General features: G+C 43.4%; 1 protein-coding gene across 5 annotated transcripts in view; it reads right to left on the bottom strand.

The window, feature by feature from the left end:
• TENT4A (terminal nucleotidyltransferase 4A) overlaps window positions 1-12,854 on the bottom strand; it is a 60,671-nt gene extending 47,817 nt beyond the window's left edge. For 4 of the 5 annotated variants that reach the window (XM_074899484.1, XM_074899485.1, XM_074899487.1 and 1 more), the window contains exon 1: window positions 11,736-12,847. In XM_074899484.1, the coding sequence (XP_074755585.1) occupies window positions 11,736-12,562 (827 nt within the window). In that variant the 5' untranslated portion in view covers window positions 12,563-12,847. Of the gene's footprint in view, window positions 1-11,735 lie in introns of all 5 variants that reach the window. The other variant, XM_074899488.1, reaches the window with a different exon arrangement.
• Between the last annotated feature and the right edge of the window lie 1,756 nt (window positions 12,855-14,610).

Here is a 14,610-nt window from a genome sequence, read left to right as displayed (position 1 = left end):
CTAGAATTTAATTTTATCAGCAATTTTATAATCTAATGAACAATGCACTCCCACTGCAACTGTCTGCAGACAGCTCTAGTTTTCTATTATCCTTTCTATCCTTTTCACATTCATTTCTTCCCTCCAGGTATTGATAAACGTATCAAGCAACAGTCTTGAGTAATTCCACTGGTAACCTTCTCTTATTTTAAAATAAAGAATTTATTATCTCCTTTGGTTACTTCTAAGAATTTAAGCCACAAACCCCGCAAACTCGTGACTGTTCAGTTTTTACAAAGTCTTCAAAAATGAATCTCATTCTTCTGAAAAAATACAAGTTCTGTGTTATCAGACTGACCACATGAATAAGGATTAACAATGAATCCTTCAAGAAAATTAGACCTGTGAGACACAACTGTCTTTATTAAAGCATGCACTAGCTCATTTATGTTTACTCACACAAATAAGTTCTATTTAGTTATGATATCAACCCCATACAACTATTTCAGGAGATCCAGACACTTTTGAAAAAAAAATATGCTTTTACAGTGGCCATCCCATACTAGGGAAGTAGCATAAAATGGGTCCCAGTTCCCCCACACACTGCAGCCTCTACCATACACAGCTCTCTTTCAGAAGCAGCCCCTAGTGTGTCACCAAGGTCAGAAAAACAGCAAGCACACAAGCACTCTCTCACTTCAGTGCCCCACTGAGCTTCTGGTTCAGATGATTAACACTGTTGCAATTCTTAATCATATCATGAAAGACTCAAAAGAATACCACCCATCACTAGGCTATGTGTCTTCCCTGATGTACTTTTTGAGAAGTCATCTTCCTATTTTCTACCTTGCACTGGCAAGGCAGCACTTCATTTAATGCTTCAGTTTGCATGGGACAACAGTACAGGAACTAGACAATCAAAACCCATTTAAAGTTCAAACCATATGCCATGGCTTCATGATTATGTTCCTCTGGAGCTCTGCAGCATATACCACCAGACATGGCTGCACAACAGTTATTCTGCTGATGGATCTAAACACTCCTTAAATTTAAAATGACAGTTGCCTGGAGACAAAGAACATTCTGGTGAGAGGTCTCTTACACCCTTCTCCGACAAAAAGTAATGCTATTAGTTCACTTAATTTTAATACATGATGTGACTTTTCCTGGGTGGCCTTTCATGTCTCTGAGTCCTAGTGAGTAGCAAGTTTCTTGCTTCCGATGTGCAAGGTTTTTAGGTTTTAATGTACATGACAAACCAGTTTTCAAGCCCTCTGTCTTAACAGACTTCTATTTTGTTTGCTCCTTCTGGTTTTCCTTAATTCAACAGCTTCTGCTTCTCAGAGAACATCATCTTCCTGGTCTATGTCCTTCTGGATCAACATCAGTCAGCATGACAATACAACCATCTTAACACAGCATATTCAGCTACTTCACTCTTCTGGCTTCCTCCTGATTAAACTTTTCAAAACTGAGATGCTTTTTTAAAATTTAATGTTACTATAGCTTGCATTTTTTCTATACATCTTTGCTCAGACAAAGTTATTGGAACAGTCACAAAACAGCAGCTCTGATATACATAAAACAAGATGCTACATGCTACTCAGGATTAACTTCAGAGTAACTCCTCTACTAGACAAAAGAATAATTTGGTATCTGAAAAGCCAGATCACAACAAGATATTACTCACCTAGCCAATACAGGGACAGTTTTTAAGTAATTTGCCCATGTAGCCTCTATGATCTTCATAAGCACTTGTCACTTCTCAAATCAGGACTGTGACAGTATCTTAATTATTAGGAACAGATTTTGACTGGCAGCACATGATATATATGCAGATATAAGTAACATCTTACCTTTTTTTTTTTTTTAAATGTAACTTCCTTCAACAGATAGCACAATTCAATTTTCTCGGTCTCCTGGCTTTTGAGAGAATTTGGGCTCCAACAGCACCCCAGCACCTAGCTACCTTCTATTACATTTTAAGAAGCCTATCATACTACTTTCCTAGCAAAGATAGTAATTTTAATCGACTTTTTCACAAGGCAGTTTCACTATATTTATAGAAACACTGGGAACAAAACTTGGTGAGATCTAACTGTACTCTTAATGCAAGGTGGAAAAGATTAGAACACAGGAATGAAAAGAGGTGACTTGTACACTATTCAGCTTGCTAATTTTAACAGCCTGGAGGAACCTAGCATTCACTAATGCTGTTACTGCCAAGCACAGTAAACACGTGCTGCTTACAGGCTGAACTATGCAACAAAATTGACACCTTTTGTTCACCAAAGATTTATCCCTTTTACTGTTTTAGGACAGGCAGACACACTCTAGTCTTCAAGTTAAGATAATAGTCAAGAGACATTCTCAGACTTCTGAAGTGTTTTCCCTTAAAGTCGGGTTTGTAAAAAGGACATAATTTACTTCACTCATCATTTACTGTATCTACAACTATCATTATATATAACACTGACTTGTTACTTCAAGGGTTAACTTCAGTGCAGTGACATTAAATTCTCCAACGGCATCAACAAACTAGAAGGTGAATGAAAAGCTACAGAGACTTTGTTCCCTCAAGTAAGCATTCTGTTTCTTTTCATGTCTACACTACTAAGCACATTCATTTGTTCTAAAGGAACAGATAGAAACATGACTGCATCATTTACATGGAACAACTGATTCTTTTTTAAAAACACACTCATTCCAGTAAGTAAATAATATTTTTCTATCTGAAAAGTCTAACACTTGAGCCAAGAAACCTTATAAAAGGAAAGAATAAATGCCACAGTTAAAGCATGTGGGTGTCACACTAGGAGTGAGTAGGAAAGGGAGGTAAAGAAATGGGAAGGCATAGGCAGCATTTCAACAGAAGCTTTGTTGAAATAAAGGTTACAAATAATAGGATACATTCTTTCAATGAAGCATGAACTCTGAAACATGTCTGAGGACTTTGCTTACTCAAGATTAAATGGTGAAAGGCCCAGCAGCCACTGTTGTGTATTCCAGAAATCTGTTGAATTATACCTCCACCTACTGCAAAGCATAATTGCATTATGATGGAAATGCAGGTGAAATCTTACACTGCAGTGATCAAGTGCATTCAACAGTTGAAATCAGTGCTACAGTCTAAAACTCAGCAACACAGTTTAGTGAAATAAAGGAGAAAATATGGCTAAGCAATAGCAAATTCTGAGATACAGACCTTTTGCAATAGGATCTAAGATTAAGACATCTTCAAAAGCAGTAAAACAGAACTATGACCAAAGGAGATAAACTTACAATTCTTCTCTTACCACCTCACAACACCCATCAGGTAGGTGTCTTTACCTTTTTTTATACAAGTCCTCCTCACTAACAGTAACACTCAGGTAACAGTATGCCCTATCTAATTTCTAGGCTTACAGATGGTGAACTATGAAAACAGTGCTACATTCACAGACCGTACTGTTGCACCAAATCAATCTCATATTACTACGTAATTCAGACAGCAATTACCTTTGTCACTGCAATTGTATGGAAGGCAAACTCAGACTGGCAGAATGAAAAAAAAAAAAATCTCAACTGTATAGAACATATGAATCAAATCAAATGTTTTACAGGTAGCTATCCTAAATACTAAGCTCAAATAAGAATCAAGCTTACTTTGCAAGTTAGCTACTAAGGAAAGAATGGAAGAAAAAAGTACTTTTGCTCTCATCCACAGAACAAAGCAGTTTATAAAATATATTGTACCTTTTCCACAAGAGATCATATTGTTCTTATTTTCTCTATACATTTTCTCTTTGCAACACACTCTCGCAAGTCAAAGCCAGTCCTAATTTTAGATTGACTTTCTTGCCAATTCAATTTTACCTCTCAGGAGCACTTTGATAGTTGGACTGATTTACACTGCAGATTTCCAGACTTAGGTAACAGAATTTGTTTGCATTTTGGAAGAATCAAAAACTATGTATTTTTGCAAAGTATGTCAATCCAATAAAACTCAACCAATTACCTTATTAATGGCTGGATGTACTTTGAAAAAGCTGCATTATAAAAATCTAGAAAAGAAACTGATACATATCTCCAAGTTAATGCATGGCAAAATAGATCCCCTACATAAGCTTCCGAACAGCTGTACATTACTTCTGGACTTAGGCTGCTTGGACTTCACCACAACACCAAGAAAACATCACATAATTATTTTGTTGCATCGGTGAAGGAGCATACCATATGTTAAACCTTGGAACTGAATCAGCAAGCTAGCTATGCCAATAAATAGAACCGCTAAACACTGAAATTCCTATCTTAATACTATTCTTTTCCAAATGCCCAAAGATAGGAAGCGATTAACATCCCAGACAAGTCAGAAAGGTTGCAACAGCAGAAACACATCAGTGATTAGAAACTAATTATACCCACATAGATCAGGTATGGCATTACACCAGGTTAGCTGCTGAAACGTTTAAGAAGCAACTCTTGACAATCTGAAGCAGCAGTCTAATTCAAAACGCATCCATCACCAGCAGCAAACCCTGCACATGCAAAGTCAGTATCTCTGCAAGGCAACAAAAAGCTAGAAAAGCCTTTTCTGGATTTTAAGTACTACTGCAGTTCACCATATAAAAGAGGAAGCTTCTTAATTTAAGAATCTGAACCAAAAGAATTAGGTGTATCAGAGACTATTAAAGATACCACACTAGTTGTTTATAAAAAGCACGCATCACTAAGCAGATTTTAGTAAAGAAAGAGCTTCTACTACCTTGTCACAGGACTCCATCAGATGTCTTCAGAAACCCTTAAGTCATATATAAAGCAGGAAAAGAGGATTGGAAGATTAAGGATATCAAAAAGGATTATGAGGAACAAACTTAACAAGATGCAAACCTATGCTTGAGAAAGGATAAACTAGCTCAGGAGCTCAAAAATCTGCTTCTGCTAAGTGAATTAAATAATCAGAACAGAGAAAGTTAAGTGATCACAATGCATAACAAGTACAGAAGCTAGGGTGGTTTGGTTTTGGTTTTTTTTTTCTCTCCTTTTTTTATCCCGCAGAGGTTTCCCCGATACCTAACTATACAGGTAGAACTCAAATCAACTTTTTAGAAGATACTTTACAGCAAAAATCTACTCCTGATAATTTGGTATTCACCAAAAGCAGCATCCACTTGATAGTGCATTTGTATCAGAACAACATTAAGCAACGATCTTTCTTTTTTTTAACTTAAAAGCATTAGTTTGACATTCATAATAGTCAAACTAATCAAAAATAAAATCAATGCAACACATGAATAGTTATGACTACATCAAGATGTCAACATAACTTTTGTAAATAGAAGTACTGTCTTAACGAAAACCATTTGGAATTATTTGCAAGAATCAGTGAACCACAAAGGAAATCCTGTTATCTACCTGGATTTCCAAGTGCATTTGATAATGGTTCCACGTGTCCTTACCAAGACTTACAAAGAAACTAAGCTGACACTGGATGAGAGGTTAGACTGTTACGTAGATAAAGAACTGTTTTAAACAGAAAACAAGCAGTTAGAACTCTTAGTTTCCACATTAAAGGAAGGTCACTAATGAAGCCCTGAAGTGCCAGTCAAGATCCTAAGTGATCTAGCAATGGGACAAATAGTAAAGTAGAAAAGACTGAGGCTGCAAGGTTTTTAGAATAAGCCCGCTCATGAACTGCAGATGGACATTAAAAAAACAGACTGCACAATGAGGGAGCAGGCAGAATCTGAGATAGGACAAATATAAGCACAGACATATATGAGAAAATTCTGTCTTTACAAAGATGCAATGAGGGGCTCTGCACTGGCTCTAAACACTGAAAAATCAAGATCTTGAAATAAGAATTCTGCTAAAAAGTCTGTCCAATACTCAGTAGCCACAAAGAACAGACAAGTCCCATGTTAGTAATCAGGAAACAAAGTACAAGATAGAACAAGATAGCCCAAGATGTAGGAATACTGTGACAGTATCACACACAGGTCTGGTTTGTCCAAGTCCCAAAGATACAACAGAACTGTAAAGCATACAGAGGTGGTAAACATCTAGAGGCAGGTAACAGCTTCAACAAAAGGAATGATTAAATAGACTACAAAATGGGCAACTGTAAGGTGATTCAATTTTTCCCTTCTCTCTTTCAAGACAGCTGCGAAGAGCACTCATGGACTGCCTCATTAATGCATAGTCTTGTAGCTGGCTGCAACTACAATCCTAGGGACAGCCTCAGGACAAAAAACCTGAATCTTTACATTATGCATAGCTTAACTGTGGAACACCTTGCCACAGGACACTGCTGATCCCAGAAGCTCATATCAGCTCGAGACAAGACAAATTCATGCATACGATCTACAATAAGCTTAACAATGCACTGCCTGTAGCCCAGGTAGCCTGAGAACCATAGATCATTTAAATCCGAGAGATTACTCCAGGAAATATCACCACAGGCTCATGTTGATATATTCTTCCAACATTTGGCACTGGCCTCTAATGGTCTCACCCAGTACAGCTGTTTATGTTCTTAGGGCCAATTATCTCTACTGCCAAAGCCTAACAACTGTGAAAAGCACCATGAAGCTGATGCCAGGATTAAACTGCTCCAAACATTCCCATTCTCCTTTACACACAGATGTGAGCACCTGTCATGCAAAGCCTTCTCATGTTTTACTACTGTAGCTCAAATCTCTCTCAAATATACTGCTGCCAAAATATTCCTTTCACTCCATTACCAAAAGCAGTCTCTAACTGTACGCTAGGCATCCACTTTGCAAGAAAGTGGATTTGAGCTCTAATCAACTTAGTTGACTGCAAAAAAAAAAAGACATATTTTGTTCTTTTGACAATTCATCCAGCAGCTACCCTTGAACTCTGCTGTGTACCAGCCTTTAAGCATGAAAACAATCCATTCAGCCACAACTCAATGCTCTCAAGCCTCTCTGGAAATTTACTGTGACTAACAGGCAACTACTCCCACCCTCCTCCTTGCATACTACAGTATACACTGTGTCTGCCCTGATCCTAAAGCCAGATGAAACAAGAATCGAGTGTACATTGTCAGCCCCGTCTGCCTCTTACATTAAGTCCTTTACTACAGGTATCCACCTAACACTGCAGATAACAGACACTAATGATTTAAAAGTAGCATGGATGAAGCATAGCCCACTGTGTTGATTCTTTATTAGAAGGTATTAGAGCAAGACAACACTGCTAAGTACAGGGAATACCTCCACTGAGAATCCCTTAAAACCCTTATAACTGCTGGACACCCCAGCGCAGACAGTAAAGGCTTCACAGAGTTTCCAAGAACTGCATTTTTTCAGCTCAGCCAAAATGCAAAAAAAATGAAATTTGTAAAAGGGCCTGACAATGTGGCATCACTACACATTAATTTGCATTGTCCTGCTCTTGATACCAGCACAATAAGAAGCAATGGTTGACAAACACAGAACTATAGAAGGTCCTGGATGTAATGCATTTTTACTAGTGCAGAGTAATCAAATTTATCTTTGTCACCAAAGTTCAGCAATATATCATAAAAGCAAAAAATCCAGTAAGACTGATACTAGAAACACTCTGGCATACAGGTGAAGAAATAAAACCCAATACATACCTAGTATATAGTTACACTGCCACATCTGAGTGGCCTCAGAAATGAATCTCTGAATATCACTTTTGTTACACAGTATCCTTCAGCTGCAAACTCATGAACACTGAAGCAAGTCTCCCCATCGTCATAAGCTTACCTTGCTTCAGAGAACTCCCCCCAGGTATCTGCTATGGTCACCAGACAATGCTGGCCTGTATCCTCCTTCAGCCTAACCAAACGTGGAGGTGTTTTGCACTCCTGTGCTCTACAACAGAACTTTCATGTCATTATCAAGAGATGGTTAAAGACAACAGGTACAGAGGGGGAAAAATTAATGCAGTAAATCATCAGATGCCATGCAATGTTAATAATTAGTCCAGGCACAGCACCATTCCAGTGTATCATAACAGTTTGGTATCCAAACTAATCCTCAGCAAGCCAGTTCTATTGTTTCTGCACATCACTGTAACGTACCAATTGAAACTTATTGAAAGTACTAAGCAGAACAGGCCTATATATTATATTATATTGTTAAAATTGCCTTAGTTCTTTACTTACTTTGTTAAATTCCTATTACGAAGCAGAATAATTAAATTAGATATTTTACACTATTCATAACCTATTAACTACATCTTAAGAGGAAGTGCCCTATTAGTTGTGTACCCAAGCAACACAAACCTAGCAATAAAGTCCTTATTAAAAAATTTTGAATAGGTTGATTCCATATTTTTAAATAAAATTCCAGCACTTTTAAGCTCTCTGAATGCTTAGTCAGATACATATAAAATACTGACTTTACAGAAACAATACACAAAGTTATTACTTTGATATACAAAGAAAGCAGACCCTCAGATGCTAGATGTAGTTTAAAAACACTCCAGAGAATACTTTACAGTAGCAAGAAACCACATGTAGTTCTACATATCAGTCACAACAGTTCAAGCTAACCTCCTAATATTAAAGAACACTTATCTGCATCACATCTGAAACCAACCATTTTGTCATCTGGATTCCTAACCTAAACCCAGGCATTTAAGAATTTACACTGTTCCTATATTAATCATTCTGCTGAAGCACTGGAAATAAATATGGCTTCATTCCCCCCACTACTTACCTTCCAAAAATCCGGAAAAAGATGATACAGATCAAACTAGGGCATCCTAAAGCACAGCTCTAGGATGAAAACCAATCAAGCACAGCTATTTACACTTGTGTTTTACGACATGAGGGAATTTCCTTTACAACACAAAGATTGGCATGCTGCTGTCAGAAGGTGGTAAAAACAGTACGTCTGAGTCCAGTGAAAAAAAAAAAAAAGGAATGCTGTACATAAAACAGCAAAACACAGCCTCTACAAAATAAAGCACTCCTAAACATCACCACACCTATCATCACAGAGCCACTGAATAAGATCCATTGGAAAAAAACTGCTACAGACCATCTCCAGCTCTGAATGAGAAAGCAGAGAGAGCACAGCACTGTTTCAAAGCATGCAGGCATTTCATCAAAAGTACTACTGCAGCCTGGGAGAGGGCAAACAGATTACCCTCCTTAGTCTGTTATCAAAAGAGAATACAATAACACTGTGAGCTACTGTGTATCACCTGCAAATTTCAGCATGCTGTAGAAAAATGTTCTGCAGAGAACAACATTCATGGCAGAGTAAGTGCTAAAGATTCATGCATAATATGAGCATAAAAGCATCTATGATCAAGTCCTCCTTCCTACAACCTATGTCCAAAGTAGACTGCAACTGAAGATTGTAAGGATCACTTTTCTTGACAGTTGTATACACCAGTTTGACACCACTGAAGATGCTCCATCAATAGACCATCACATTTACAGAAGTGATGCTTCAGAACTGGGCTGACACTTCCAAGTAACACCAGGCAACAATCCAGAAACATAAAGGATCCAGAAGAAACCTGCAGGGATCTGTTCCCACCCTGGTGCATTTCAGTGCATTTGTGTTTGAACAGCCAAATACTACAATAGCCTAGCTTCAGGAAAGTTAAGTTAAACTCACCAGTAGTCAGGAATTATTGCAGAAGACAGACACCTAAAGCCACTCTGTCAGTGACAACTTTTTTGTTATTTCAACCATGTAAGTACTCCTTTATAAAAAAAATTTCTAACACCAAACAGAAAATTGTTTTAGAAGACACACTTTTCCAAGATTCACCTTGGGTAACAGAACTCAAAGTTTCAGGCAGAAACTGCATCTCCTATGTAAGTCTGTGGTTTCAATTTACACGCTCTCCTTCAGCACTGGTTCCCTGCTACTCTGAGGAAAGCTGGAACTATGGAATCACACACACTCTAGTTAATGGTGTCCCACTCCCAGCATCAGGTCTCAATGTAGTAATACAGATCCTCCACGGAAGAGCAGGAAACACAGCTTCCACTTTCAAAGATACTTAGCCAAGTACTTGTCATTAACACACCAGCAAAAGAACAACCTGTTTACGGAACTGAATAGTACAACTGAAGCTTGGCTAAACAATTTTCTTGTGTATAGATTCTCTATAAACTTACACTTGAAAAGTGGCATAAAGGAAAGCCAACAGAAAATAAAAGGACAGAAGATGAAAGATATGCGATTGGCATAGGTGGTGCTGCCTAACAACTAGAGGACAGAACCTGCAGTGCCAGGATCCTAAGTTTGCCACAGACCTGCAGGGTGACCTCTGGCAACTCCCTCATCTGCCTGCCTGGAGACCTACCTCAGTGACACTTGTCTTACACAGATAACTTAGTGTTCTACTGCATGTCCATGGAAATATAGCAAAGAAATTCAGCCTATTTTTAAGATACTATTGGAATTTTTAACATACAATTGGAATTTTTAACCTACATGTTATTAGTACAGGACCCAAAGTTCCTAGCATATGACACCTCTTAAACATCCAAATCTTAGCTTCCTGTAAGAAATTTTCATTTTCAGCATCGGTTTGGAATTAAAAAGCAGTAATCACAAGTATTTTCCTCCACAGCAGAGGCTATGGTTAGCAAAACCAGAACTTTAAAAACATCTTTCAGTACTTCTGAATAACTTTTATGTACTCAATACCTGACAGTACTACCCAAAAGAGAAAAGGAAGACACCGTCCTTAAGTTAAAACTCTCACTTAAATTTCTCCAGCTCTGAAAGTGTTCCCCATTATCTTTTATCTATTTTTCCTCTACAAATGTAGTGCCTTTACTCCATGGGCATCCAAGGGTCTTGGATTTTAAGAGCTCCAAGAAACTATTTTTGAAATTACATCGGAAATCTGCTATGTCAATCAATGCAGCTAGCATTTTTTCCATTAATAAAATAACCTTAATATTAGAAAGCAACATCTCCCCTTGACTGAGTGAAATTCGACAGCTGAAATACCAAAATCTCATGGAGCACCCCAGAGTTGCTTTGTTCAAGTTTAGTCCCGTCTACATGCCGATCGGGCCAAACTGAATGCCCTGCCTTACTATCCATTTATACAAGCAAGCTATGGCCACAGAACAGGTTAAGCTTCATAAGGTCTTTAGTAAGCCAAGACTTCCATTCAGATATCAGCTGGCTCAACCTACTATAGAGTTAGAACATTTCCCTCACAAATGTTCTAAGACCACAGTGACTTTCACGTTTATTTCATCCAGAATTGGGCACTTCCCTTTCAACTGATGTTCCAAACACTCCTCGAAGTAACCAGTCTGCTACAGCCTAAGCAGAGGCATTTAAAAATTAGTGCAAGTTTTTTCTTTGAGCTCCTCTGAACTTAAGCTTTCCACTTTCCCCTTACAATCAGAATCGACCCCCAGGAGCTCTGGCAAGCATTCCCCACACATCTCTGCTTCAGTTTTTGTAGGCGCCGTTTGACAATGACCTGACAACTTCACCTCTCATCCAGTACAAGGCAAGGCCTAAGCCGGTGTATCCATGGGTTCCCAGGCCCTGCCTGTATCGCTGCTTCGACCAGGAACCACCCCGCTGGCACAGAGCAAGCTGATTTCTGAAAGAACAGGGTTTGGTGCCCCGACATCCCCTCTCATCAACCTCGCTGCTACTGCCGGCTCCAGAGGACTTGGCGTGACCCCCGACCCACCCGCCCCCATGCCCGGAGGGGCCGCAGGAGAGGCTGCCGAGGTCCCCCTCTCCTCTGGGGCTGCAGCAGCCCCAGGGGCCCCGGCTGCTCACCCCTGCACGCCCGGGCTGTATTTCCTGGTCTTCCAGGGTGTGCCGGGGCTCTGCAGTGCTGGCTGAGGCGGCTGCCGCTGCTGGTGGGGGGAGTTGTTGATGGCGACGCCCCGGCTGCCGGAGAGCAGGTAATTCATCCCATAGGTGCTGGCTTTATTCTCTCGTTTCCTGCGGCCCGGGTGGTACTGGTGCTGCTGAGGAGACGCCGGCGGCGGCGGGTGGAGGCTGCGCGCCAGGTGCGGGGGCTGGTGGTGCCCGTTCACACCGTTCACTTTGTTCTCGTGGAAGTTAAAAAACTCCCCGGGTCCGGCCCCGCTGCCCAGCAGCCCGGGAGGAGCCACCGCCGCCGCCCGGGGGCCGCAGGAGGAAGAGGAGGAGCCGCCGCCTCCGCCGCCGCTGCACGATCCCGAGGAGGAGAAGCCGGGGCTCTCGGTGCCGGACTCCACCGACGAGCAGGAGGACGAGGAAGACACGGAAGGCGACTTCTGCAGCCGCCGCCCTCCCTCGCCGCCGCCGTTCACCGCCGCGGGGCCGGCGGCAGCGGCGGGAACCAGTCCGGTCAGCAGGGCCGGAGGGGAAGGCGAAGGCGAAGGCGGCGAGGACGAGGAGCAGCAGGCGCCGCCGCCGGGCGCCCCGAGCCGCACGCAGCCGTGACCGCGGGGCGGAGAGGCGGCGGAGTCCAGCGCCGGGGAGTTAAGGCAGAGGTAGTGCGGGAAGCTGGCGCCGCCCCGGCCCCCCACGCCCTGCGAGGTCTCCCAGATCTGCATCCACAGCGCATTCGCGGGGCCTTTCTGCTCGGGCTGGATCCAGGCCACGCGGGGATCCATCCACGCCCGCCCGGCTCCGACCCTCACGGCCCGGCCAGAGCGCCGCGCCGCCGCCCGCTCGCCGCGCACTCCCTCGCCTCAGCGCGCCGGGCCCGGCAGCGGCGCTAGACACGGGCCGGGAGCGGCGGCATGTGTCGCGGGGAGGAAGGAGGGCGGACGGCCAGGGGCGGGGAGGGGGGGGGTGGGGGGCAGAGCCGGGCGAGGCGAGCGCGGCTCGGGAGGAGCGGAGGCGGCGCAAACTGTACCCGGCCCGGCGCTGCCCGGAACGCTCCCCTCGCCGTTCCAATGTGGCGTCCCCCTCGGCAGGGCCAGACTCGGCACTGCGCATGCCCCGCAGATTTTAAACCTTCACTGGAGACGGCCGCCCTGGCAACCGCACATGCGCGCTGGCCGCCCCGCGGGGCGGGGCCCGGCCCGCCGAGCCCGGCGGCGAGGGGGAGGCACAAGGACGTTGGGAAGGGGGGAGCCGCGCCGGCGCCCTCGCCCGTGTGCGCATGCGCGCCCGGGGCACCTCGGAAAGGCTCGCAAACCCGCGCGCGGGGGGGGGGCGGTGCAGCGCAGCGCCCGCCGCGCATACGCGGAGCGGCTGCCCCCCCCCCCCCCCCCGGCCCGGGCGGCGGGGCCGCGCTGGGCCCGGGCGGGGCGAGGGGCGGGCGGCGCCGCCCCACACGAGGGGCGGGCGGCAGTGCGAGGCCGCGGCCCGCCAGCCGGCCTAGCGGCGGTGTTCCACAGGCGTGTCTTCTCTGTGCCGGGGCTTTGGAGCGGGGTAGCCGTGTTCCCACAGAAATAAAAGGGTGAATTTTGAGGAGTAACGGAGGAGCGCGGACAGGCAGGCCCCCTTGTAGAGGGGCTGGGGGCCGGGAGTGCGGCGCTGAGCAGGGCAAGGGCAGGCCCAGGAGCGGACGGACTGAAGCACACAGTTCATAACCTAAAAGGAGGCTTTCCTGCTTGGCTCTCTGGCAGCAGAAAAAGCGCTGTGAGGTACTACATTTCCACTGGATACTTGGGTTTTCATTAGGCTTGAATCTCGGGGGATAAGTGCCAGTTCCAGGGCACATCTCTGTAATGGATGGGTTTCATGCGCAGCAATCACTGGGTAAAATCCATATGGCTGTTGGAGTAGGATTAAATGCAAATAGACTTGTTTGTTCTGTGGCCTAGAGATAGGTTTTAACAGCCAGCCTTCCAGAATGATGCTCCTAACTGTTCTCTTTCTAATCCAGTGATTTAGCCTTTTTCTTGAGCAACTTCAGCGTGTGTATGGACCAAGTTGTCCTCTCCCAAGGGTGCCCCCAGAGTCTCCAGCGGTCCAGGAATCACCAGACAGTTGGATACAGCCCTTACCTAGCTGCAGAACAACAGAGAGAAGGGTTGTACGTGCCTAATGGCAAATACTAACGAGGCATCCCAGTTATGACAGCCCTCCAATGCAGTTGTGTGGTACATCTTAGGCGATCTAAGATCTTACTGCCATAGAAGAGAAAAGAAGAGGCCCCACTCTCCATGATCCCACTACTCCGTTTCCCTGCTCCCTTGCACAAGCCCTGATATTGATCAATGAGTCAATTTAACTTGTTAATTCAGCAGAAAATTGCACTAGGAATAAAAGTAATCGTTTTCAGCAGTTCATTTTGAATAAGCTTTGTGATCAGAGCTGGCACTAAGGAGGGTGTGGAGAGAGGATAACTGTCATTTGTTAGCAGAGAGCTGTTGTATTTGATGCAGCTGTATTCTCTAACTATATCCTTGGACTTCAGAGCAAGATAAAATGATTTGCGGGTGACAGCCTCATGTCTATCATTGAGAGTAATTTAGAAAGAGCAAGTCATTCATTTATTCTTGTTAAGAAACAGATCTGTTTTCAGGAATAACAGCCAAACTACACATAAAAGTACACAATAAACTAGCCAAAACCAAGACACATGAAAGAGCTGTTAAATTCGTCTCATATAAAAGCATGTTCACCAGAATTTCCATCTGATTAAACCAAAGCACCCTTCTAACTTGTGTGATCAACGAGGTATGCAGATCTTCATCACAGATTTCAG

The sequence above is a fragment of the Athene noctua genome, chromosome 2 (genome assembly GCF_965140245.1).
Source record: "Athene noctua chromosome 2, bAthNoc1.hap1.1, whole genome shotgun sequence".
NCBI lineage: Eukaryota > Metazoa > Chordata > Aves > Strigiformes > Strigidae > Athene > Athene noctua.
Note: the sequence above shows the minus strand (reverse complement) of the source record. Positions and strands in the feature narration are given on the sequence as shown.